Source organism: Gigantopelta aegis, chromosome 10 (genome assembly GCF_016097555.1).
Source record: "Gigantopelta aegis isolate Gae_Host chromosome 10, Gae_host_genome, whole genome shotgun sequence".
Taxonomy (NCBI): domain Eukaryota; kingdom Metazoa; phylum Mollusca; class Gastropoda; order Neomphalida; family Peltospiridae; genus Gigantopelta; species Gigantopelta aegis.
Window position 1 is genome coordinate 47,350,999 of NC_054708.1, and position 27,798 is coordinate 47,378,796.

General features: G+C 35.3%; 2 protein-coding genes across 4 annotated transcripts in view; one reads left to right on the top strand and one right to left on the bottom strand.

Moving 5' to 3' along the window:
- LOC121383024 (FK506-binding protein 15-like) overlaps nucleotides 1-23,461 on the bottom strand; it is a 48,809-nt gene extending 25,348 nt beyond the window's left edge. For all 3 annotated transcript variants that reach the window (XM_041512761.1, XM_041512760.1, XM_041512759.1), the window contains exons 1-19: nucleotides 23,326-23,461; nucleotides 19,998-20,095; nucleotides 19,622-19,688; nucleotides 18,740-18,809; nucleotides 18,273-18,347; nucleotides 17,711-17,809; nucleotides 15,560-15,712; nucleotides 14,551-14,619; nucleotides 14,151-14,294; nucleotides 13,454-13,594; nucleotides 12,616-12,741; nucleotides 7,758-7,950; nucleotides 7,045-7,142; nucleotides 5,102-5,159; nucleotides 3,792-3,961; nucleotides 2,777-2,884; nucleotides 2,110-2,204; nucleotides 1,155-1,257; nucleotides 540-711 (exon numbers count right to left, since the gene is read on the bottom strand). In XM_041512761.1, coding sequence (XP_041368695.1) covers nucleotides 540-711; nucleotides 1,155-1,257; nucleotides 2,110-2,204; nucleotides 2,777-2,884; nucleotides 3,792-3,961; nucleotides 5,102-5,159; nucleotides 7,045-7,142; nucleotides 7,758-7,950; nucleotides 12,616-12,741; nucleotides 13,454-13,594; nucleotides 14,151-14,294; nucleotides 14,551-14,619; nucleotides 15,560-15,712; nucleotides 17,711-17,809; nucleotides 18,273-18,347; nucleotides 18,740-18,809; nucleotides 19,622-19,688; nucleotides 19,998-20,095; nucleotides 23,326-23,381 — 2,095 coding nt within the window. In that variant the 5' untranslated portion in view covers nucleotides 23,382-23,461. The remainder of the gene's footprint in view (nucleotides 1-539; nucleotides 712-1,154; nucleotides 1,258-2,109; nucleotides 2,205-2,776; nucleotides 2,885-3,791; nucleotides 3,962-5,101; nucleotides 5,160-7,044; nucleotides 7,143-7,757; nucleotides 7,951-12,615; nucleotides 12,742-13,453; nucleotides 13,595-14,150; nucleotides 14,295-14,550; nucleotides 14,620-15,559; nucleotides 15,713-17,710; nucleotides 17,810-18,272; nucleotides 18,348-18,739; nucleotides 18,810-19,621; nucleotides 19,689-19,997; nucleotides 20,096-23,325) is intronic.
- Nucleotides 23,462-24,719: 1,258 nt separating this feature from the next.
- The window catches only part of LOC121382806 (high affinity copper uptake protein 1-like), a 54,740-nt gene continuing 51,661 nt past the window's right edge, over nucleotides 24,720-27,798 (top strand). Inside the window, exon 1 of the mRNA XM_041512426.1 lies at nucleotides 24,720-25,292. The gene's annotated coding sequence lies outside the window, so the exon portion shown is untranslated. The remainder of the gene's footprint in view (nucleotides 25,293-27,798) is intronic.

Sequence of the window (27,798 nt, forward strand, 5' to 3'; positions counted from 1 at the left end):
TTTGGATATTCTAAAAGGGAGGAAAAGATAACTCTAGAGGACTGAAGGGCATATGTGTTTTTATTCAAAAACAACCATGAGGCATGAGGATTTCAGATTTGAAGACTGTTTTATGACAAATGAGCTTTTAGATGAGTTTAGAGTACTTTGGCAATACAAATGTCAATCGTATTGATAAAAGATTTGACAAAGAACTCTTATAGTCATCTATCTATACCATCAGCTCACAATGTTAATCCATAAACAAACAACTCACAGCCTTCAGGGTGTAAGGTAAAACACAAAACAGTCAAAGCAATGTGTTATCTTTCCAAGATTACACGTGTAACCTCAAAAGAAACACAGGTTGTCTACTCAGCAGGGGATGCAGATGGTTCGTCCTCTGGACCTTCCATCCACTAAAAATCCGTCCACTCGAGATGAACCATCTGGAAAGACTCAGCAGTCCAGTGCTTTAGTCATTTAGAACACAATCCCCATTTCACAGCCTTTTTTTTTCAAAAACAACAGTTGACATTAAATCTGTTGAAATAGGTTACCCAGAGCTTGTAGCTTTATTCTGCTGTATTCTTCCTCCTTCCTGAGAATCTGGTCCTCAGCTGTCTTGAGTCTCTGTCTCAAGTCAGCCTCACTCTTTCTGACGTTCGTCATCTCCAGCTGCAGCGTGCTCAGATCAGCCGACACAGAGCTTAGTTCTGTTGCTAGTTTAACCTGATAACCCAAGGTTTCATTTATAGTCGTACGTAGTTACTAACAGTTAAAATAATCAAAATAACATAATTATTTAACTTGAACAGAATGGTTTTTACTATTGAAAACATAAGTCATATAAACAGTACATTTCTATGATAAAAGGTAAATTTGTTTTGCTCTTTGTCAGGTAACCATTAATACACAATTGTTTTTGCCAAGAATGGTATAGCTAATACATGAATAAACTCTAAAAAAAAAGAAGATATGTTACTACTGACAAAACAATAATGTAGTGGAAAACATGTCCAAAACTTGATTACCAAAAAGAGTTGACAGTGTTCAAAGTTTAATAAAATATTAAAATGATAACCAATAAGTTAATTCTTATGTTTTTTTAATTATTGTAAAGATGTCTCCTTTTTTTAGGTACAAATACAGCCATATTTAAACAGACAACCAACCTTTTCCTGTTCAAGTGTCAAAACCTTGGCTTGTGATTGGTCCGCGGAGTATTTGTACCCTTCATTCCTTTCTTCTAACAAAGTGTTGCTTTGTTCTGCAAATCTGAAATGGAAATAGACAATACAAGGTTAATGACATAGGTTGTCAGCTTTATGTTATCTTGTAAATTTAAGGATGGGCAACTCTGCAAGACTTGCAAAGTTGAATTCGTCCTGTATATGGGAAAACAGGTAATTTACCTATTTTTATTATTTTATTATTTTATTATTTTTAACCAGCAACTCAACAAGATGAGTGGGGAAATCATCTTTATTCCTAACTTTCTATATGCTCAAGCTAAACAACATCTTTTTTTTGCAGGGTGACAGACAAAATTCATTCATGTATTGTATTATGGTACATTTGTCTTCAAAAAGTTTTTAAAACTTATAATTCCAAAATAAATATGTTATTTTTGTTATAATTTATCAGAACACAAAGATTTATTTTGATTGAAATTAATGATATAAAGAGTACACAACTGAAAATCTATATAAAGCAAATGAGTGGTGTCTGATTTGACAGGTCAACAGACAAGTGATAAACAGCTAGTAGAAGTTATCGCTTTGCTATAAACAGTCACTATAATTAGTCAATACAAACAGTAGCTGCATGGCACATGGAACTAAATAAAATGTCCACCAGAATGAAATGATTAAAAGATGAGTCCATTAAGGCAACTCATTACAGTACAGAAATTGCTAATTAACTGACATATAGTATAGCTGAACTTGTTTGAGAATAACAGAATTTAATAAGAACAGTAATGTTAAACGTTAACAAGCCTACAAGATCCAAAGTCACAAATCAGTATGTACAATTCAATATAAAATGGCACTAAAATCTTTTATAATGATACCACCTAATTAAGGAAAATTAGATTTTAAAAATCAACAATTTTCACTGTTAAAATACCTTTGATTTTTCTGTAATAATTCTGCTATTTTGTCATTCTGGGCTTCTATTTTCCCACTCTTTTCAAACACATCTTTTTTCAGTGTTTCATTTTCCTGTAAGTAAAACATAAAATAATATACCAATCACTGAAATATATACTGTAACATTCGAAATTTTAAGCACAAAACTCATAAACAAAAATTTAAAACAGAAGTAAAAAAAAGTAAAAAAAAGTAAAAAATTGAACACCGAAAAATTAAAATATCCAATGTAAATTCAACAGGGCTTCTAAATTATGGTAGCCTAACTCCCATGGCTAGTGCTATTCAATGTTGGGCTAGTAAATAACTACTATTGCCATGCCCGACAGCTAGTGAAAAACTAAATTGTCAAATTCTGCAGTTAAGTCTATTTTGTAAATATGAATATCCTGACCCCATGATGTTAGTGTTTTTAAGCTCTATTTTCCTCTTTAAGAAGCATATCTGATCATTACTATCATTTAGTAAAATTGTATTATCTTAAAATAAAGTAGGGCTAGTGAATATTTAATCGTGGCTAGTAAATTTTTTAAATCACTGATCTCATGGCTAGTGGATTTAAAATTAATTGTAGAAACCATGTTGAATTATTATACAAAGGACTGAAGACATTGATGTTTCTGTTATCACACACAACAACGTACCTGAACTATTCTTGTGATATTTTGCAGCAGTACACCAGTCTCCATAGTTGGAGCTAGAGACGTTTGTGTCAGAGCAGACCCTGGTCCGTGGTAGCTCATATGATCAACCTATTAATAATGTAAACACACATACAGGTATATGCTCTGTGAACATAACTACTTGACAGGTATAGTATGGATATTTTAACCTACAGATGTTTGGTGTCACTTATTTTAATACTGGATCTAGAGAAGAGAGGAAACTTGCTGCTACTAAATGGCTATTCCAACTGGAAAAACAGCAAAGGATCTGTAATTAAACACTAATTAATCACCGATGAGCCAAACGGTTTGCTATATGCCCCAAACCTTTTTTTCCCCCACCATATTATATTTATGTGTCTGTCACCCCATACCATTACTCATAGACAGTGTGGTTGGCCCCTTAAATGGGTGTGCCCCACCCCTCATCCCCAAATATAAAATCCTGGCTATCCTAGTGTAATTGGTAGATGTAATGCATCAAAAAAACAATTGTATCTGGGATCCATGGATTACATAATTTCTATATCTTCCCTTTGGAACAATTAAACCCAAAATCTATAAACTTGCAAGTATACATTCAATTACGAATGACATAGTTGATATGTGAAATACTGTACCATTGCTGTTTTTGTTTAGCTACCTAACATGAACATGGAATTAAAGAAATGGAACCTATCTTGTTAAATAATGGATTTTCAAATAAAGAATTTTAATCTAGCTTGTAAAATAATGAATTTTCAATTAAAGACACTTAACCTATCTTGTAAAATAATAGATTCCCCCCTCAAAACAATTTAATCCATCTTGTAAAATAATATTTTTCAAAATTATTTTTTATTCTATCTTGCAAAATAATGGATTTCCAAAATTATTTTTTTATCTATTTTGTAAAATAATGGATTTCCAAAATTATTTTTCAATCTATCTTGTAAATTAATGAATTTCCTATAAAAAAAAATCATTTATCTTGTAAAATAATGGATTTTTAAACCTTTTCTAGAATCTTGTCCACCTTGTCGGCCATCTTGCTGACTGATAACCTCACTTCGGTGTTCTGCTGCCTTGTTTCTGACAACAGGACTGGTACTAGTGCGTCCACAGTGCTCGGCTGGCTGGTGGCTGTGGTAGGAGGAATGGCCGCACTGCCTACAAATGACATTCCTATATGAAGAAAGGGAATTAGTGCTGGTGCAGAGGAAAGATATGCAAGGTAAGCAGTTTGATAGAATATTGTAAATAAAATAGATATAGAATGCTGTGGGTAATATAATGATTACAACTGCACTACTTTTTGTGTTCTTTGTTAAATAAATGTTAAATGTTATAAAGAACTTCAAAGTCTAAGGTTAATAATTATGTGCAATTGTGCTCCATTAGTATCAAAGCCAGGTATTCAAAAGCTGGGATAATGTCTATTAAGTGTTTCGCAATACCAAAACATATCTACAGACGACATATCTACAGACGACGATGTTAAGCACCACCTGTAACTTTCTGCATTATTATAAAACCATTTGACATTGTGCTAATGATAAACAAAATAATGTTTTTAAGTTAACCATCGCCCACTGATAAAGAGTCAAATGTTATACTGTAACTGTGAGGGTAATAAGTAAACCTGAGAGATCAGGTAATTTTTGTAAAATATACCCCCATTAACTTAAAGTACCCTTTTCATTCCACAAACTACGAGGCTTGCAATTTTCAAATCAAGAGGGCAGTGAACTTTCAAGTAATCACTAGTTGAAATGTTTCAATGAACTAAAACAATTTGACAAAGCAGTATCGTCATTTTTGGTTAAAGTAACGACTAATTTTAATTTTGTTTTATTGTTCTAACTGTGGTTATCTTAATTATTTCTCTACAATTCATTTTAAAAATAAATCTTAAAATGGCAGCACTAGTGTTTATTATTAATGGTCTTTATTGTCCACTGACAAAAAGAGGGCTCTGGGCTTTGAAAAGCTGGAAAACATTGGTCTGGACTCTGGATATACTATCTAAGAAATAACTTCCAGTCCAGTGTCACTGCCAAATGACCAGGAGCCTAATTCTCTCTCGCAACTTTGCTATCTCGCAGTGCAATGCTTAAAGACTTGCAAAGAGGATGCTTTGTTGTCTAACAGAGCCTATAAAGCCTAAGAGACCTTTGTGAATTAGGCCCCAGAAAGATAATGTGTTTGCATTTTACCATTTAAAATATTCCAACAGTGTTCAGTTAGGCAAGGTTGTGACAAAAATTATTTTGAGCAAAAGTTCTGCTCTTCACTCTAATATATTACCACCCACTGACTCCCTACCTGCAAACTGTTGGCCAGGTACAACACCGGGCTGCTGAAAACCTGCTGGCTGGAATCCCTAGAACAACCAAATGAAATCACATTATTTACACAATATAATGCCTTTAGGATTAAATTAAGTAAAACTAAAAAGTACACATTTCAGTTAAGATAAAGTAGAATAAGCTCTCATCAAAGTTATTGTAAAACACTTGAACTACTTGTACTAGGAACTGTAACCTACTGCATGTTGTAGGTAAGCATATTCACCTTTAGGGTGGTTGATAGGGTGTGGAAGCGGGATGACCATCAAAGTTATTGTAAAACACTTGAACTACTTGTACTAGGAACTGTAACCTACTGCATGTTGTAGGTAAGCATATTCACCTTTAGGGTGGTTGATAGGGTGTGGAAGCGGGATGATAAAGTAGAATAAGCTCCCATCAAAGTTATTGTAAAACACTTGAACTACTTGTACTAGGAACTGTAACCTACTGCATGTTGTAGGTAAGCATATTCACCTTTAGGGTGGTTAAAATTGAGTGTGGAAGCGGGATGACCATCAAAGTATGAACAGCTGAATTAATGTGTATGATTTAGTCAGACAATGGGTACTTTATACCCATTAAAAACACCTGTCATAAATAATTAATTATGTAGCAGGTACTAATCTAGAGTTTACAAAGCAAACCTGACTTCAAAGAAAGGGGACAAGTTTGAAAACATTGGGCCAAATGAACCAGCAATTGCTTAAAACAGTATTTTATTTTATAAATAAACCTCAACCAGTTTTCATTTTCATAATTTTATGTGAAATGGCCATAAAATGCCATTTATAATGCTTACAGGGTTTGGGAGTCAACAGGAGTAAATATGGAGTTAATATTTTCTTGCATTTACTTTTAGAATGGAAACTATTTGGTGTTTTGCATACATTTACCTACTAGAACTATGGAGAAAGTGAAATGTCATAGGTTTTGGGGTACATTATGTAGCATTTTGTCAAGTACTGCAATCATGCGGTCTAAATCGTAATATTTCATTATTATGTACTACTATTTTTGGGAAGTAAGATTTAGCTCAGTTTGTCGAGCACTCGCCTGAGATACTCGAGTCAGAGGATCGAATCACCTTGGTGGATCCATTCAACTGATTCAAATTTTTCTCATTCCAACCAGTGCACCACAACTGGTCAAAGGCTGTGGTATGTGATTTCCTGTCTGTGGATAAATGCATATAAAAAATCCCTTTCTATTAATGGAAAAATGTAGCAGGTTTCCTCTGATGACTACGAGTAAGAATTACGAAATGTTTGACATTCAACAGCCGATGATTTATTAGTCAATGTGCTCTAGTGATGTCGTTAAACAAAAACAAACTTTTACTATTTTCAGTAATAACATTAAGCAAAACAACTGAATATTTTCATTAAAAAGGTGATAGTTTTAATTAACGTGTCCTTGTTATATGAAAATGAAAATATTTTCTGGCATTAATAAAACAAAACGGGCCAAGAAACAAACAACACCTGACTGATAACTGCAAATGGCACAATATGTGCTGATGTTCAGTGAAACGAGGGACCAACCATGTATACAACGATTAAGAATAAACGTGTTATAAAGTCGTAATAAAAAAGTCAGCATCTTGATGTCTATTGCATGAATTATTGTTTTCGAAATCAGATTAGGTTCAAATTTCAGCGAAGGAAAACACCATTTTGCCAGCTAAAATGCCTGTAATGTAGTGAATAATTTCAGTTTAAAAATTATTAAATCTTTCTAAACACGAGAATTTACCTCAAAATATGAAAGTAACCATGACTTATCTCCCCTTAGTTATCCTGACCACAGTATCAGTATTTGTAGTTATTTCGTTTTTTTAAACAATTCACTCTCTATATTACTTAAAAACACAACTTTCTTTCTCATTGAAATATATTAATCAATTGTAAATAAACGTACTGCGGCCATGTTTTGCTGCTGTAACATGGCTGCCTGTTGTTGTTGTTGTAGAAGGTTGGTCGGCTGGTACACAGAAAGCTGCTGAGCACCTGGCAAATCTGAAATATGTTTATCAGTAGTTTAGAAATGTGTTTAATTTACAGATATAGAATTATCGCTTGGGAACTTTTATGGTGTGAGTAACTGAAGACAGAATTTTTTAATAAAGATTATTTGTCAACTACATTTACAGAATTTTAACTATAAAATAATTCATAAATGAGAAATTCTGAATTGATAGATTATTAAATGGAAGAGTGGAATGAAAGATGGACAGTACAGATGTTTTCATGGATGTATTTATAAAAATTACCAGACAGTTAAAAAACAAACAAATGCAGAGTCAAACTCACAAAGAAATTGATCCTTATACAGTGTATGTCTTTTTTTTTAAAATAAAAATTCACAACTCCTAAAATGTTTTTAATAAAAAATGTAAAAAAAACATACAAAGAGAATAACAGAAGAACTAACCCAAATTAGTTTTTAAGGTATGTACCTTTTCTGTTTCATAGAGCATGCATTTTCAGCTACTATTAACACTAGGACAACCAGAAACACACAGGCTTTGCCAAAATTAATAATTTAGACTCAACAAATATATTAACATATGTAATAATAATTTCCAATGCACGTAATCTCATTTTCTTTTAAAATCACATCGTAATATATACTCTGTAGAAATGCTGGTTGTCCCGGCACAGTCTGGTACTGTGGTGGTGCTTGAGTCATGACCTGCGCCATGGGTTGATGGATGGGTGGTCCCACGGGTTGTTCTACCGGCTGATGGAAGACTTGGGGTGTGGCCTGGTGGACATCAGGTTTCCTTGCTAAAGCTGGCTTAGTGTAGGACGGGTCTGTGTACGGCTGAAAAATTACAATCATTGCTTCAAATTTAATTTTTACAAACTCTACCATCAGTGCTCTCAATGAGAGAAAATATGATTTAATTACATACCATTTTTGTAATAAAACAAGTATAACAATTGAAGTAATAGTTATTTTTGACAGCATTTCCCTGTTTAAACATCACATACTTTAGCTTCTCTCTGTTATAACCATATCCAAATGTGTGTTGCAGGTTTGTAGATTAACTAAACTTAGTGTCCATTTTTACGGGCTGAAACTAGGGTCTGTGCCTTTAACAAAAGATCAAGTAATATTAATGGAGAATTAAACATTACATGGCTGACATTACAAGTATATGAATACTAACCCCATATTAACTACCATCTACATTCTGACATCTTGGGTGACAATATCAGTAATGTGATCACACTTAAAGAATTGGATGACATGATAAACAAACAATACATACATGTACATACAACAAAGTTCATTCAGGCATATAAAGATACATACTTTGCATATTCATTAAAACAATATATTTCCATCGTATTTCAATTAAATGGATCTTTGATACAAATATTTACAATGATTCAGTTACCTGCGATAATAACACTGCATGTGTATATAACCCACTGGACTGACTGACACCATGTTACCATATCACATGACCTGTATCAACTATGTCATATGACATCCAGGTAAGGAGATTAAATCAACAACACTACACCTGTATAATCATGTTCTAAATATGACAGTCTGGATAACATGCTTGGTATGTGTACAAAATGTAATCAGTACTGTTAACAAATACAATAAGATGTTTGTTACAGTAAGTACTGTAACAATGATGATAATTTTTAATCATATCTGAACAAGAAGGAAGGAAATGTTTTATTTAACGACACACTCAACACATTTTATTTATGGTTATATGATGTCAGACATATGGTTAAGGACTACAGAGATATTGAGAGAGGAAACGCGCTGTCGCCATTTCATGGGCTACTCTTTTCAATTAGCAGCAAGGGATCTTTTATATGCACCATCCCACAGACAGGATAGTACATTCCACAGCCTTTGTTGCACCAGTTGTGGAGCACTGGCTGGAACAAGAAATAGCTCAATGGGCCCACTGACAGGGATCGTATCTGAACAGATGCAATGAAATCAATACAAAAAAAACCCCATTATTTATAATAACTACAATGAAACAATGGGAATGTTTTCAATACCATTAATCAGTCTATATAACATATAACAAGTTGTACACAGTGTATAATGAACACTTAAAATCAGTAAACAGTGATTTAAATAAGGATCTTATTATGATTAAGATTACTGTTTAAACTGGTTGATTTTAGATTGCTGATTACACCAGATCTTCATTTCTAAGGTGCACAATCATGCTTACACCCGCAAGTGTATCTTAATCTTATCTCAGAAGTATTTTTTATCGTCAACCTAGAAATACTGTAGAAGCGCGTCTGCCACTGGTTGTTGAATAGAAGCTGCTCCAAGCTCAGCTAGCCTTAGTATTTTAAATATCATCATACTGTTTCAGTGATTGTTCAATGTGTGCTAATCAAAACTTATTTTTGTTGATATGTACAAGCTGTACTCAAGATTTTTCCTAGCGAATGCAAACCTCTCACTTGGAGCTTATAAGGTGAGTGATTTATCACTCTCCTTGGAGCTTGTGAAGTGATTTATCACTCACCTTGGAGCTTGTGAAGAGACTGATTTATCACTCACCTGGAGCTTGTGAGAAGAGTGATTTATCACTCGCCTTGAAGCTTGTGAAGAGAGTGATTTATCACTCGCCTTGGAGCTTATGAAGTGATTTATCACTTGCCCTGAAGCTTGTGAAGAGACTGATTTATCACTCGCCTTGAAGCTTGTGAAGTGATTTATCACTCGCCTTGAAGCTTGTGAAGAGACTGATTTATCACTCGCCTTGGAGCTTGTGAAGTGATTTATCACTCGCCTTGAAGCTTGTGAAGTGATTTATCACTTGCCTTGAAGCTTGTGAAGAGATTGATTTATCACTCGCCTGGAGCTTGTGAAGTGATTTATCACTCGCCTGGAGCTTGTGAAGTGATTTATCACTTGCCTTGAAGCTTGTGAAGAGACTGATTTATCACTCGCCTTGGAGCTTGTGAAGTGATTTATCACTCGCCTTGAAGCTTGTGAAGTGATTTATCACTTGCCTTGAAGCTTGTGAAGAGACTGATTTATCACTCGCCTGGAGCTTGTGAGGAGAGTGATATTATCACTCGCCTTGAAGCTTGTGAAGAGAGTGATTTATCACTCGCCTTGGAGCTTATGAAGTGATTTATCACTTGCCCTGAAGCTTGTGAAGAGACTGATTTATCACTCGCCTTGAAGCTTGTGAAGTGATTTATCACTCGCCTTGAAGCTTGTGAAGAGACTGATTTATCACTCGCCTTGGAGCTTGTGAAGTGATTTATCACTCGCCTTGAAGCTTGTGAAGTGATTTATCACTTGCCTTGAAGCTTGTGAAGAGATTGATTTATCACTCGCCTGGAGCTTGTGAAGTGATTTATCACTCGCCTGGAGCTTGTGAAGTGATTTATCACTTGCCTTGAAGCTTGTGAAGAGACTGATTTATCACTCGCCTTGGAGCTTGTGAAGTGATTTATCATTTGCCTTGAAGCTTGTGAAGAGACTGATTTATCACTCGCCTTGGAGCTTGTGAAGTGATTTATCACTCGCCTTGAAGCTTGTGAAGTGATTTATCACTTGCCTTGAAGCTTGTGAAGAGACTGATTTATCACTCGCCTGGAGCTTGTGAGGAGAGTGATATTATCACTCGCCTTGAAGCTTGTGAAGTGATTTATCACTTGCCTTGAAGCTTGTGAAGAGACTGATTTATCACTCGCCTGGAGCTTGTGAGGAGAGTGTTATTATCACTCTCCTGATATTTTCAAATGCGAAAGATTGTTGTACTCTATTTATCAGATGCAGTTATGATTAAATCTCACTCTTATTAGGATTCCTAAATGAAAGTTAACTACACAGTCCAGTTTACTATTTGAATCTGAATCTCAATACAAGCTGTTTCCCATCGCCATGCAGAAATACTGGAATCACGTTTTACTATCTAACATCGAAACATCGCGACTTTAACCTTCTGACGACTGTAGGGCGAGATATCTAGCCCATCGTCACGCAAGCCTACACATTCACTTATGCATAGAGTACATTCACTCATTCATATTTTATGCCATTTTGCACACGACATCCACCAAAATAATAATAGAACATTGATTGGGACTAATCTTGATAATGGCCACTTTAGGTTTTTGTTTTTGCATAAGAAATACCTGAAACGTTTTGAGTGGTAAAAAGTGGTTTTTGGCAAGTATTTTTGCTTGACAACAATGGCAGAATGTTGCAGTCATTTTCAGGAATTAACAGCTGATTGTGACAGCCAATTTGATAATAAAATTTGACCATTTTACCAATAACGAATGTCGCAAAATATTGGGATATTAATTGTAGTTTGTTTCCAAACAAAATTCCAGTCTGAAAAAACACAGTTATTGGGAATAATGGACATAAATACTGGACATCTAGCCACAAATGTGCATAAGTAAATGCAAATTTATAGAATTTTTGCCTCATTTTAGTCAACATTGCCTGATCTAAAATATCTTAAAAATTAGAAAAAATCACAATCATAATAATACTTATCGATTCATATGTGAACATTAGTTTATGTATTTATAAAACATTTAAGTGAAAATATGTCAGTAAAAGTTATAAATTTGTACCCCATCAATGTGATTTTTGTCAAAAATTAATCCAGTAGTCAGAATATTAACACACAATACACTGAAAACCATAAAAAAAAATGTCTTAAAAAACCCAAACATAAAACCCAAACAAACCTATTAGACAGATAACAAGAACTGCAACTACATGTAACCTATCACTTTTGCCATATTTACCTTACTTTTACACCCAGTGTCTTTTTAGGTGCTGTGTTTTGTTAATAACCATTTATTTTCTATGTCATCTCTAGTTATAAAAATATGAATGTTAAAACAGGCTTTTTAATCAAAGAAGATGCACAGAAACCACTAAAATCCTAAATTCCTTGAAACATTTGAGATTTTTCACCTCTGAGAAGCCAAGATGAAGGCACATCCTGACTTCACGTCATCAAGCTACAGGTAGTACTAAACCAAATAACTTCCGGCTGGGTCACAGTTCGAGGTGCACCTAACTTTTGATAGAGAAGTTAACACCACAAATCCTATGATTGGTTATAAATGTGAGTGTTGTAAATGTTGTAAAAAATAATAGTTTCATCTGGGTAAAACAAATATACCATTTTATTTCATCTAGTACCAATGTGTAAAGTAGCCTTGTGCTTGAAACATGTATGGGGTACCTGTAAAAAAAAGTACTCGAATTTTGTGCGGAACTAGGGTAGTCCTAGACGCTACCCATTATCTCAGAAACAAGCAGCTTGACCCCCTATTTTTTCTGATTCACTTTAAGTGTGAGGGGTGGTAGTATTTATATCTGTGGCATTTATGTCTATTGATACGCTGCAGGTAGGAGTTTTAGCCACATATGTTACTATTGTCGTCTATGGGATTTGATTTGGTAGTATACACCCTATAGGACACCATTAACATGGGGAGAACAACTCACTCCATCCTGGATTTCGGAAAGCTCGTCATCCTCCACCTGTGCTGGAACTGCTCCTGACATAGGTAACATGGGCTGTCCCATCTTAGCCATCCGAGAGATCAGCTTGGCTTTGTCAGACTTGGGAGACTGGGAAATAAACACAGTTGGTATAAAACAGTTACCACTAGCCTTTAACAAAGAGATAAAACAATAATTTACATTATTATGCATTGTCTCAAATGCAAGAGACATGCTATTGTTAATTGATGTGCGGTCAGTTTGGGATCGATTCTCATCGGTGGGCCCATTGGGTTATTTCTCATTCCAGCCAGTGCACCATGACTGGTATATCAAAGGTCGTGGTATGTGCTATCCTGTCTGTGGGATAGTGCATATAAATGATCCTTTGCTACTAAAGGAAAAATGTAGTGGGTTACCAGCCAGAGCACCACGACTTGTATATCAAAGGCCATGGTATGTGCTATCCTGTCTTTGGGATAGTGCATTTAAATGATCCTTTGCTACTAAAGGAAACATGTAGTGGGTTACCTCTCAGACTATATGTCAAAATTACCAAATGTTTGACATCCAATAGCTGATGATTAATAAATCATTGTGCTCTAGTGGTGTCATTAAACAAAACAAACTTTAACTTTGCTACTGTAAATCTTTTGCTTGAAATTCTTTTTGTTCAACTCAAACTTTTTTAAAAATTGTTGAAAGTAGAAAATCAATTTACAGAATGAATACTGGAAACCAACACCTCCCCCCCACAAAAAAACACCAAAAAAAACCCCACCCCACATTACTCAACTCACCCATGATAACTACAGGTGTATGACCTTGAAGCTGAACTCACCTGTGATAATTGCTCCGATATTGATCTGGAACGACCTTTTACCGTTTCATTGTCCCAGCCAGAATCTGTGGTCTCTGTAGGAATGGGTACCGGAGTGGCAGCAGGAGATTCTGAAGGTGAATCCCCCTTCTGAAGTTTAACCTACATATAACAAATAAATAATATCAAAAATTATACAATATATATTTCAAACAAATTTAAAATACAGCTTAAACTCAACAGATGAAAGATAATGAGCTATAAGAAAACAATAACATTTATGAGAGAACAACATAAAAGAATAAAAAAAAATTGAAAGTTATTTGGTGGTATCTGCGACTGTCATTATAATATGTAACATAAAAATTAAAAAGAAATAATGTTTGTTTTGCTTAATGGCACCACTAGAGCACTTTTATTTATTAATCACTGGTTATTGGATGTCAAACATTTTTGACATGAAGTGTTAGAAAAAACTTGCTACATTTTTCAATTAACAGCAAGGGATCTTTTATTTGCACTTTTCCACTGACAGGACAGCACATATCACAGAATTTGATATACAAGTTGTGTGGCACTGGTTGGGATGAGAAAAAACCCAATCACAGGATGAGTCCAGTGAGGAGGTTTGATCCTACAACGCAAGCAACTCCGGCAAGTGCTCTACCGACGGCGCTGGATCTTGCCCCACATAACAATGAATGGTGAAAAGACTTACCCTAATAACAAATACTTCAAAGATGAGCGTGGAGTTGGCTGGAATCTTGTCTCCCTTGCCTTGACTTCCATAGCCTAGCTGGGGAGACACCACTAGAAAACGCTTCCCTCCTTTCTTCATCCCTAAAATGCCTGTCTCCCATCCCTAAAACATAACATGACAAGCATCAGTTCAATTTGTATACTTTAAATAAGACTGAACATAGTATTCATTAATTCATATTTTAAACACTCAATTTAAAGTCACTAAACTAATCGGGATTAAGACGTGAATCCTTATTTACATGTGTAGTTGCACTGATACGGGTATACTTGAAACAACAGTGTATTTACACACAGCTGCACTAAAACTCAAAAGTTGTTCTGTGGTTTCTTTTTCTCTTCAAAGCATAACAACTCACCTTAATGACTTTTCCTTTTCCTAATTTAAATCGAAAAAATTTGTCAGAGTTCGCATTGCTGTCAAACACCTGAAAAGATAAAAGAAGAACATAAGAAAAAAGCCTGAGCAAAGAAACAACATCCAACACATATCACTTATATCACCAACAGCTATTAGTCTAAAGCTACTGACCTTATGAATCTACAATGGTTCGGATTGCAATAAAAGCTTTTTCACAACTTAAAAGTATTTAAGGGCCAGTCAGTTATCAAAATGTTTACGAGCAAACCAACAATAAACTGGGGGTGGGAATGTACTTACATCAGTATACACTTTAAGAAAAAAACCTGTTAAAATATCCCTGATACAATCAAATTCTTTATGTCAGATTTTAGTGGGGGGGGGGGGGGGGGGGGGGCAGAAGGTATCAACAAAATAAAATTACCACCATTCAAAACAAAAGAAAACAAAATTTAAACAAGCATTATGAGAGTACTGCAAAGCAATACAGAGCCTAACATTTTTTTGTATCTCTTAAATTCAAGGGCCATTCCTCTGTGAAAAGTGGGTAAATCACCATGAAAGTTAACCTAGATCTTAACTGTATGTGATAAAGTTATCTACAAAATTTCATCTCAATATCTTCAGGCATTACAAAATGAAAGTCCGGAAAACTAATTTTCATATCAACTAAATTCAAGGGCAATAACTCCTTCAAAAATGCATAAATCACCATGAAAGTCAAACTTGATCTGTAATAGTACATGATAAAGTTATACACAAAACTTCAGGTCTGTATCTCATGACCTTCTCATGAATTACCGCTCAGAATTTGTTCTGAGTTACAATCTAAGACAACACAAGACTAAGCTCTTGAAATTCAGATCATATTGTAAATAAAAACAAGTAAATGCCCAATAATGATCAAAATGCCACGACAGATCAATTTTGCAACAGTTTTTTGCAGCAAACTGCTGATTGCAGTTGTGAATTTCAAGGTCTGAAGACTTCAGCTTAAATCAATTTACCTGACCCACTGTTCCATTTGTCATAACCCAGCCGGTGTACTGGATTTCAGCTGAGTCACCCACCTCCAGAGCCCCGCCTTCTCCAACCACCATATCCTGAATGACAACACTGTCAAAACCTGGTCCAGCACTGTTAGCTTTAGCTAGAGCTACCTGCAAAAAAATTAAAAATATATCAAATACTGTTAAAACCTATTATTCCTGCATGGTTAGTCTACAGCTAGACTCTAAAAGCAACCTGTAAACAAAATAAATATAATAATTATAACAGTCGAAACCTTACATGCAAACAAAACAAAAATAAATCTTATACTGTCAAAATCTATTACTCCAGCATGGTTAGTCTATAGCTGGAGCGACCTGCAACAAAATAAAAATAAATCTTATACTGTCAAAATCTATTACTCCAGCATGGTTAGTCTATAGCTGGAGCGACCTGCAACAAAATAAAAATAAATCTTATACTGTCAAAATCTATTACTCCAGCTGGAGCTACCTGCAAACCTGCAACAAAATAAAAATAAATCTTATACTGTCAAAATCTATTACTCCAGCATGGTTAGTCTATAGCTGGAGCGACCTGCAACAAAATTAAAATAAATCTTATACTGTCAAAATCTATTACTCCAGCATGGTTAGTCTATAGCTGGAGCGACCTGCAACAAAATTAAAATAAATCTTATACTGTCAAAATCTATTACTCCAGCATGGTTAGTCTATAGCTGGAGCGACCTGCAACAAAATTAAAATAAATCTTATACTGTCAAAATCTATTACTCCAGCATGGTTAGTCTATAGCTGGAGCGACCTGCAACAAAATTAAAATAAATCTTATACTGTCAAAATCTATTACTCCAGCATGGTTAGTCTATAGCTGGAGCGACCTGCAACAAAATTAAAATAAATCTTATACTGTCAAAATCTATTACTCCAGCATGGTTAGTCTATAGCTGGAGCGACCTGCAACAAAATTAAAATAAATCTTATACTGTCAAAATCTATTACTCCAGCATGGTTAGTCTATAGCTGGAGCGACCTGCAACAAAATTAAAATAAATCTTATACTGTCAAAATCTATTACTCCAGCATGGTTAGTCTATAGCTGGAGCGACCTGCAACAAAATAAAAATAAATCTTATACTGTCAAAATCTATTACTCCAGCATGGTTAGTCTATAGCTGGAGCGACCTGCAACAAAATTAAAATAAATCTTATACTGTCAAAATCTATTACTCCAGCATGGTTAGTCTATAGCTGGAGCGACCTGCAACAAAATAAAGAAAGATTACAACAGTATCAATTATTATTATTCTAGGAATATTAGCCGTAGCTAGAGTAACCTACAGACAAAATAAACATAAATATTATAACACTGGAGAAAACTTTGAGTGTTTTCTCTTTTATAGATACATTACCTGTCCTCAACAAGTGCACCTCCCCCCCCCCCCCCCCCACCACACAAGTGGTCTGGTCCGAACATCCCAACAGCCAATGGGTAGAGAGGAGGTGCACTTGCTGAGGACAGGTAATGTTGAAAAGAAATGCTAAAATCAACTTACTCCAGCACTATTTTATTGTAAGCTAGACCAACCTGCATCAAAATAAAATATTGTAATAGTTTCAAAAGCTTGGTTCAGTAAATGTTAGTATTAGCTAATGCAACCTATTCAAAAAATAAAAACAAGCATTCTGAGAGTACTGCTAACTCAAAACTTGTCCCCTACCGAACCCAACAAATTTCCGTATCTCCTATGTTGTTTTTTGTGGAGTTTTTCCTACGTTCAAGTGTCAAAAATTGGTAAATTGTGATGGAAGTCAAACTTTACCTGTAATAGTACATAATAAAGCTATAACATATAGTCAAAAAAAAGTCTGGAAAACAAATGTTCATATCTTTTCAGTTCAAGGGCCATAACTTTGTCAAAAACAGGTCAATCACCCTGAACGTCAAACTTCAACTGTAAGGATACTAGTATGTGATAAAGCTGTACACAAAATTTGAACTCAATATCTAAGAAAGGTTTGGAGGACAGCGACGAAACCTATAATCTCCTCTGGTTGGACCAGTAAGGGCCTAATCAATATTATAACACTGTCATAATCTAAGCTAGGCACTTTTTTTCTTTTTTTTTAAACCTCATCAAACATCACCTCTTTCGCAAACTTGCAAGCTGTTTCTTCCTTGTCGAACATCACAGACCAGTTCATCCGACCTTCATCATAAAAGCTGGCATAGTTATTAGGTTGTATCTGAAATTTGTTTTAGATAAATACATTTAAAAAGAAGCAATAACTTAAAAATAAAACACAATATTTGTGTCTTAAGTACAGATGCAAAATCAAAATTTAACAGACAAGTGCATAGTATACAAACAATATTTTACCAAATTAAATCGGGTTAAAATATTTAAAGTAATAAATGTAAGAAATAAATCAAGCTCCACTGAATGAATTTAAACCTAGGACCCTCCAAATAAGAGTAGATCTTTTATATACACGTTCCCATACAGGACAGTACATACCATGGACTTTAATGTACCAGTCATGAGGACACTATTAGAAATGGGGGGAAAAACCTAGCCCATTGAGAGTGATTGATCCAGTAATTCATCAATAATTCAAGTGAACACTCTACAGAAGTGGAATGGGAAACATACAACAATCCAGGGATGAACTTTGAAGGTTTTTCACCAGAGATGACATGTATACAAACCTGGTAGTTGAAGGCTGGTGTAATCTTGGCATTTGTAACTTGTTTTTGTTTGGACACATACAGCAATATCCGATACTAGAAGAAAGAAAACACACACCATTTGTATCATTATGGGAAAAGAATGCAATGTTTAACATGTTTGCTTACTGTTCCTGATGACGACTGCCACTGTTGCAACATAGGCTAAAAATTATACTGGACAGTCCTTACCATGACCTTTGATATACCAGTCAAAATATTTAAATGTCCATAAATACAGAAGTATACTGTGACACCATAAAATACAGATGAATGATGTATAAAATAAAACCAGCTTAGGCAGCCATCTTTAATTATTCTCTCACATAAAACTTTAAAAGTCTAATGCATCTTAAGATCTTTTTTTCAATATGTCTAAGGTTCTATAAGTTAGCCTCTCACTACATGTTTAGCTGTTCAGCATTATTTATCAGGCAAACAATACTTACATCTTTGGAAACATGGTTGGCTAGAATAGTGGCTCCAAGTTTTCCCTGGCTGGCATAGTGACCATCAACTCTGAAATATGTAAATCACTCAGTGTAAACATTCCGTTGTAAAAATAATTAACAATATCAATAGCCCTAGAATTCACTCTGTGATATATGCTACATGTATACTATGCTTAAACTTTCTTATACTAGTACTTAAAATTTGTTTTGTTTAACGACACCACTGGAGCACATTGATTTATTAATCATCGATTATTAGATGTAAAACATTTGGTAAGTTTGACTTAGTCTTAGTGAGAAAACCAGCCATATTTTTCCATTAGTAGCAAGGGATCTTTTATATGCACCATCGCACAGACAGAAAAGCAAATACTATGGACTTTGGTATACCAGTCATGGTGCACTGGCTGGAATGAGAAATAACCCAATGGGTCCAGCAACAAGGATCGATCCCAAATCGACAGTACACTTTACCACTGGGCTACGTCCCGCCCACTAGACTAATAATTACACAAATTGCAAACACTTAGGACTAGGAGCAGAATGCATACCGGCATATTAGTTAACACTGACCTTGACTTCTGACAATGTGATTTCCTTCTCATTCATAGAAAATCTGGTTAACCTATATGGCTAAATAATTTTACTTTACAGTTTTTAAAAAGCACAATCAAAAGAAAAAAGTTAACGAATACCTATCACTAAATAACACAAGTATACCTTTTGTTACGGGCAAAAGAAAATCATGATGAGGGACATCATTAAATCGCGCTCCAAAATTTACAAACCTAGTACTGAACCATTATACAAAATCTTAATTATGAGACATTTGGGTGCCAGTTCGCAAAACATCTTTTTGTGACTGAAGACGAAACTTACAATTTGTATGCATGGACAACTGTTACTATGACAACAGCAGGAGCAGTTCCACCATCAGGGGTTGCTTCTAAAAACAAATAAGAAACAGTTCAGTAAATTTATTCAATAAAATTAAAAATAAAATGGAAAGTTTTTCTAACAATATTTACATCAGAATTATGATTTTATATCAGGTAGTATCAGAATGTTTTTTCACAGGATAACTAGTCTTAGTGTGATGGTCCACAAAGAGATCTTAGCACTAAGAGCACCATAAGTGCATGAGGTAGTAACAAGTCGGGGTTTACGGGTATCCGGTTTATAGAGATTATTTTCGGTACTGATATTTAAAAAGGGACAGTGAAAACTAATTTGAATGTCACTGTAGATCTCCTACCTTTCTTCTTTGGCTGTTTTGGTGCTGTATAGGTGAGAGATTCATTTCCACCTTGGTTAGAGGCTTTGTCCATTCCAAACAAACTGCCAAGTTTGGATCTGAAAACAGAAAATTAATGTGAATTAAAGGAAAAGTCTCTATATCTATAGTATATGAATGCTTCATTTGATATTACACAATCAAGTTCACAATTTGGGCCTTTGGCAGGATGTACACCATTGTTTTCTAGAAATGAGAATGCTTGAATACATCAAGGCTCGAAATTCACCAAAAAATATGGTTCCCCCCCCCCCCTCAAAAATAATAATGGATGTTGGCAAATTATGGTAAGAGAACCACAAGCATGATTTTAATGTGGAATACAAATATTAATAGTGGCTCATATGTTATAACTCTAAAGAAGATCGCCTACATATTATTATTTGGGCGACTAACCCATTATTTTTTTAATATTTAAGTCGCCCAAAATGAACATGATGATGAATTTTTACGCCTTCTATTATAAGTCAGTGATTATATGTTCATGTGTCCTGGCCATGTACTTATAAAAGGTTAAATCTAGATTCAGGACTAATAACATCTGGAGACTTTTAAAGTCATTGCAGTATGCCTAACAAATTCAATGCTTTGAATCAGTATAAGGAATTTTATGACTTGAGCAGACCTAGATTACAAGGCTCAGACTTAACAATTAGGCAAAATTAACACCTATATGTATAGCAATTTTGAGTCTGTCTATGACAAGTTTAAAACAGTAATTTTGTTACAAATGTAAAAACCAAACATTAACCCATTCCTTTCAAGATAAATTACATAAGCTTTGAAGCCTCAAATGTATGAAGTTTTCATAGGTTTTTTTAATTATTATTTTTAAAGGGGTCAACTGGGTTGAAAATTAACATGAAAACTGTGGTTGCCAGCAGGCCAGTTGACAAAAAATCTTACTGGCCCTTCAAGTATAATATTGAAATTTAACTACACAGCCAAAATAAAAACTAGAATATTCTTTGTTGAATAATAATAATGTGCTTACCATATATAATCCGTTTGCTTCAACAGGAAACCAATAAATTGGCATGTAACTTCATAATGAATACAGTTAAAATACATGTAAAAACATGTTAGCAAGTTTTAAACCCACTCAAAGTAAAACATAATGCAGTACAAAGAGACCAAAGGTAGAACTGTGCAAGAGGGATAACACTATAGTGATGCAAGAGGGGTCAAATCTCCAGTAAAGAATTTAATCAAGAATGGCTGTCCTCCTATAGATGAGGCACTAGATAGAGATCCATGGAACCATCCACTATTTTGACAAATGCCAATTCGACTGCATTGTGAAGAGATATGGCTCTGATTATGTATTACGGTGTTGTCATTCACATTACCTGGGATGTTCCATCAAATGCCTTAAAACCTATATCAGAAAAGAAGATTTAACCTATGCAGTTTGATGGTAATTTGTAAAGATTATTTATTGTATTTATCCTGAACTGTTTTACAAAATAACAAATGTTATTTGAGATGTCATGGGTTAAAAACTTAATAAATTAATATGTTTTGATACAAATTTTATCTTTATTCATTATGGAGTTACATGCCAATTCTACGGTTCAGTAAATGTAATAATGCATGCATGTGTGTGTGTGTGTGTGTGTGTGTGTGTGTGTGTGTGTATGTGTATGTGTTTGTTTGCATGCACACATGTGCGTTTAATTTGAATATTGTAAATGCAACAGTAATAGGCTTCTAATAAAATAAATATCAAAAGAAAAATAAATCTGTGAAAAAAACAACAGAACAGAACAGAACCAAACTGTATTACACTCAACATATGAGGAACATACTTATTGTTTATTACAGTAATATTTGGACGTTTATGTCATCATGTAAGTTTTTGTGTCAATACCTGAGATCTTATCTGTTCTTACTTCATGGAAATCGCTTAAACTTAAAATAATTTACCGACAATGACAATCAATTAACACACCTTTGGAATAATCCCTGTAGTAATGAAACAATTATAAAAGATCCCTTGCTACCAATGGAAAAATGTAGCAAGTTTCCTCTGTAAGACTATATGTCAAAATTACCAAATGTTAGACATCCAATAGCCGATGAATAATAAATCAATGTGCTATAGTGGTGTCATTAAAACAAAACAAACTTTAACTGTATTTTCAATCACCTTAATCAAGATGCAACTTGAACAGGTGACCATTTGCATCTTACTTTAAAGTACCGGCTTCGGTGGCATCGTGGATAGGCCATCGGTCTACAGGCTGGTAGGTACTGGGTTCAGATCCCAGTCGCGGCATGGGATTTTTAATCCAGATACCGACTCCAAACCCTGAGTGAGTGCTCCGCAAGGCTCAATGGGTAGGTGTAAACCACTTGCACCGACCAGTGATCCATAACTGGTTCAACAAAGGCCATGGTTTGTGCTATCCTGCCTGTGGGAAGCGCAAATAAAAGATCCCTTGCTGCTAATCGGAAAGAGTAGCCCATGTAATGGCGACAGCGGGTTTCTTCTCAAGATCTGTGTGGTCCTTAACCATACATCTGACGCCATATAACCGTAAATAAAATGTGTTGAGTGCGTTATTAAATAAAACATTTCTTTCTTACTTTAAAGCCTGTTAATAATACAAGAGCAGGCACAGTGGAAGCAAGTAGACATTAGGAGGGGTTGACTGAGGTCAAGGGTGCCAAGCAAAGATACTAGGGGGGTTTGGTGGTATGCTTCCTCATAATATTTTGAAAACTAGATGCCCTGAAATGCAATTTCCGGCATTCTACAAGAAAAGGGGCGGGTCGTAGCTCAGTGGTAAAGCGCTTGCCTGATGCGCAGTTGGTTTGGGATCGATCCCCGTCAGTGGGCCCATTGGGCTATTTCTCGTTCCAGCCAGTGCACCACAACTGGTATATCAAAGGCTGTGGTATGTTCTATCCTATCTGTGGGATGGTGCATATAGAAGCTCCCTTGCAACTAACGGAAAAAATCTCGCGGGTTTCCTCTCTAAGACTATATCTTATATGTCAAAATTACCAAATGTTTGACACCCAATAGTCGATGATTAATAAATCAATATGCTTTAGTGGTGTTGTTAAAAAAAAAAAAAAAATCATCTCTGCCTTACACTTTACTACCAATAATATGTTTTATTCAGAATTATGGGAGGAGGGGCTCTAGTCTCCACAGCATGCTCCGCCGTGATCGGAGAGTGGGGGTGGTTTCACTTTCTCAATAATTACTGATAATCATATTGTCGATATTACTGGCATTAATACCGTTACGGTAATGCAAGTCATAATTACGAACGGGTACCTGCCGCCTTCAGGACCCATAAAGTCCTGGTCATCGTCCTCTGCATTAAAAAACATTGTTGAAAAAATTTATATTAAAAGTAAAATAAATAAAAACACAGTTCGCAGGAAAAGTAAAAATCATGTGAGTTTCCTGGTTTTCATACAAAGCTAGCCAAGTATAACAATGTACTAGACCGAGATGTTGCGGCCGAAAGCCGGTTTTACTATCCAGAATAGGACAAAAAGCCGGCAGATCGCTATTTTTAAATGTCTATCACAGTCTGACGTTTCGCCCCACCCTGTTCACTCCTACGGTTTCGGCCACGGAGGATTGTCGGTTCGGTCCTACATAAATACCGGTGATCTGTCAAAACACCCTTTAAAATCCCTTTTTAAGACATCGTCGATAAACACACGCCCCCCCCCCCCCCCCCAATCACATAAACCCCATTATGCTTGTTTACATACTATTTAACTTATTAACCCCATGCTTTATTGGATTTGATAACATATTAACATATCCAATAAAGGTTCAAGCATCATGATTTATTAATTTGAGTGAAGGAAGGAAAGTATAACTGAAGATTCAGACATGTTTATCCTGGGCACGGCCTCGATTGACGTACAATTGCTAGAAGTCGAAGTAGTCATGATGAGAATTCAATCAGTTCAACAGTACAATCCAATTACGTTTAGGTATAGCAATACACACTTTATATATACGGAAGAAGTAACAACGCAGCATACAGTTTCAAATAAATCTAGGTATGTATACGTACATGTATACATATACATAACAAAACAACTTAGAATATTCCCATTTTGCTTCCCTTTATTTTAAAGCAACTATAATTATATTTGACAGTTACATATAATTTAGAATAGGATTTACTGCATTAAATTATTTAATATTGAAGTTAAAGGAAAATAGTGCGAGGTGGAGACACACACACACTCATTTACAAAATGCAGAAGTAGGTTTCTTCTACAGTACCCTAAACCAAGTCCCACAATTAGAATATACGTGTACTTTATACATAATAATGACACTAGCCACATAATGTGCTCCATGTGTCGTTCAATATTTACTTTTCTTTATTTATTGCCAGCCATACACAGTATTTGTAACGTTGTAAATAGTAAATTACGGTTGTCGTACAAATAGCTACCATAAACGTTGTTATGATTGTATTTCTAAAGTTACTGAGGACTAAGACAAATTCATAATTAATTGTCATAAATCTATAATAATAAATTTACATTAGAGATAATTTGTACTTTCGTTTTAATTAATACGAAACTGTGAGGGTTAGCTTTGTTGGCACCAAAATCCCTTTATACGCCCACATCTGACCCAGATAAGAGACTCACGTACACACAAAAATTATCATGAAACGTAGAACTAATTGTTGATAAACATAATTCTGGCGCATATGATTACCCTATGACCGTCACATTTAACACTAAGGTAGGACTTTCCTTTGGCACTGTCACATATAAAGAACATTATAAATACTTATTATAAACAGAGTTAGGGTTAGGGCTAGTGTAGTGACAGTGCCAAAAGAAAGTCCTTCTAACACTAATATATAAGTGAACAATATTCAAATATTTTATTTTGTTTTGTTTTAAGTAATAATATTAAAAAGTTAATATTAAAAAATATATATATTATTGACATTTAAGACTTGTGATAAGATCCCGGTGCTGACGTAATTGGGCTAACCACAAGTGAATTGCGAACGCGGACACACGTGCTGACTTCACACTGTGAACGAGTGTCATTATAGCACCGGGAAGGCAACACAGACGTTGATAGACTCGTTCTGATTGGTAGACCTGTATTACAGGTTAAATATTGGGATCTTGGCACGTAAACAGAGTTGATAGAGAGAAGGCCATACTTTCACAAATAATAAGTAAATAATAATAATATAAACAAAAGTTAAGTGTGTGGATCAAGTCATTTTGTTGAGTTACAATACGGTAAGTTATTTGATTGCTTGTTTATTATGTTATTAAATGATGGTACATGTGTGCTAGTTAGACTAGTTGGTGCTGGTACCTCTGTTAAAGAACCACCTGTATAAAAGGTCACCTTAATATTGCAAATCATTGATTTTCTTATTCACACCTGTAGTTGGTTGCTTCACACAGGGTGGACTATATACCCTGGACAGAGAGAGAGAGCATATTCAGTGCCTATTACAGTCATCTGTAATGTCTACCAACAACAAAAGATATTTCGCTGTTTTGCTTACATTATATTAGTGGATGTTCAACAATTGGGTAATGCTGTAGGGTGTATCATTGGTTGTGTTATGAGAGATCGGGTGTTTGTCAGGACGCACTTAACACATTTTATTTACGGTTATATGGCGTCAGACATATGGTTAAGGACTACACAGATATTGAGGGAGGAAACCCGCTGTCGCCACTTCATGGACTACTCTTTTCGATTAGCAGCAAGGGATCTTTTATATGCAACATCCCATAGACAGGATAGCACTGCCTTTGATATACCAGTCCTGGTGCACTGGCTGGAGCGAAAAATATCCCAATGGGCCCACTGACGGGGATCGATCCTAGACCGACCGTGCATCAAGAGAGCGCTGTACCACTGGGCTACGTACATGTACCCCAGTGGTAAAGAGCTTGCCTGATGCACAGTCAGTTTAGGATCGATCACCGTCGGTGGTATCCCGAGTACTCTGCCGTTCAACAGCTAGACAGGCATTTGTACGGTTATGATCGCTCTCTCAATCAGAGATTACTCTTATAGCAAAAACATGGAATGGCTGACTACCACACAGTAGAAAAAAATTCTACGTTTGACATTAAATAACTTCACATTGATAATTTTCGAGTTCACCGATAACAAATATTTTGCTTATTCACCACTAATACACACACTACAGGAAGAAACCCCATCAGCACCTACGTATTTAACCAGGTTTCTTTATGTTGTGTGTGTATGTTCAAATGTACATCTGCCTTTCGAACGGCAATGAAGTAGACAGGATTTTATATTGGGGAGGGCCAACCCACTTTTGTGGGGGGGGGGGGGGGGGGGGCAAACCACACTATGTATGTATGATTTTATAAAATTTAATACAGTAAAAAAAACATTATTTTATTGGGGGTGGTGGTGGGGACACTGGTACTCGGGCTATGTCGGTGGCTATTATCTGTGTGGTCCTTAACCATATGTCTGACGCCATATAACCGTAAATAAAATGTGTTGCAAGAGTGAGTCATTAAATAAAACATTTCCTTCATTCCAGTAGCCGATGATTAATAAATTGATGTTTTCATTTTTATTCATAAAGTAAATTGCATCCAGTGATTGCTATTTTGTTCTTTGACACATGATTTTTTATCTTTTATCTTTTATTTATTTATTTATTTATTGGGGGCTGCCTAAATCCACATCTATGGCTGTGTATTATGGAATACATACATGTACATACATGTTAACTGATTCAGATTGTACAGTAGGCTATATTTCAGGCGAATATGGGCAAATGGCAGAGCTAGCCCTGCAGAAGTAACCTGGAAGTTAACACATGTCAATAAGTTCAAGAATGGTAAATATCACATGTATGTCAGGGAACATTGTGTTCAGTATCGCATCGTGATTTTGCTACACAAGTTTCAAAAATCGGTACACAATTTTAAAACATTGAGAGAGAGAGACAGAGAGAGAGAGAAAGAGAGAGAGAGAGAGAGAGAGAGAGAGAGAGAGAGTGAGTGAGTGTGTTTATTGTGAACTGTTTTAAACATGCATGCATACATCAGCCCTACTTAATACATTTTTTTTTAGCCGGGGGTGGGGTGGGTGGGGGGGGGTCCATGCAACTGGGAAACCCTTTATAATCCGCCCCTGTGTTTCCTGTATGTAGGCACTGGAAGATGCCAGGAATTGGACTCGCCCTTTCCATTGCCAAATTAGCAATTCTTACAAAGTGGCCACCCCATTTAGTATTTAGCAAATAAAAGTTTCTTTAAGTTAGCTACTTCTAATTAATTTTCAAGGAAATACTCTACATACATGTTAAAATTAGCTAGTTATTAACTTGCTTTTTTCACAGGACTATAGGCGTATTTTGTGATGGAGAGAGCTTAATTCTCAACACCACTTGATTAAAAACAACCGTACTCACAGTTCAGTCAGTTGTGTTTTATTCAAATGCAACAAGTTGGTGTAGTTCATCCACCCACTGAAAGAATTTCTGCCAGAGGGTATGGAGGGAAAATTACATACACTAAAATCTTGGAAATTAATGGATATATTTTTATAAAAAAATTTCAGATGAAAGTTACACAATTGCTGTTTAATATTTGTCAATTAAAGCACATGAATTTCAATGTCCAGTATCAAAACATTCATACTCATAGTAGTGGCACTTATGGTCTGTTTTGTTCTTATTACATACCCTCAAATTATTTTCTGACAGAAAGCCTGACTGGGTCGTTGAAACTCCCTCTCAGG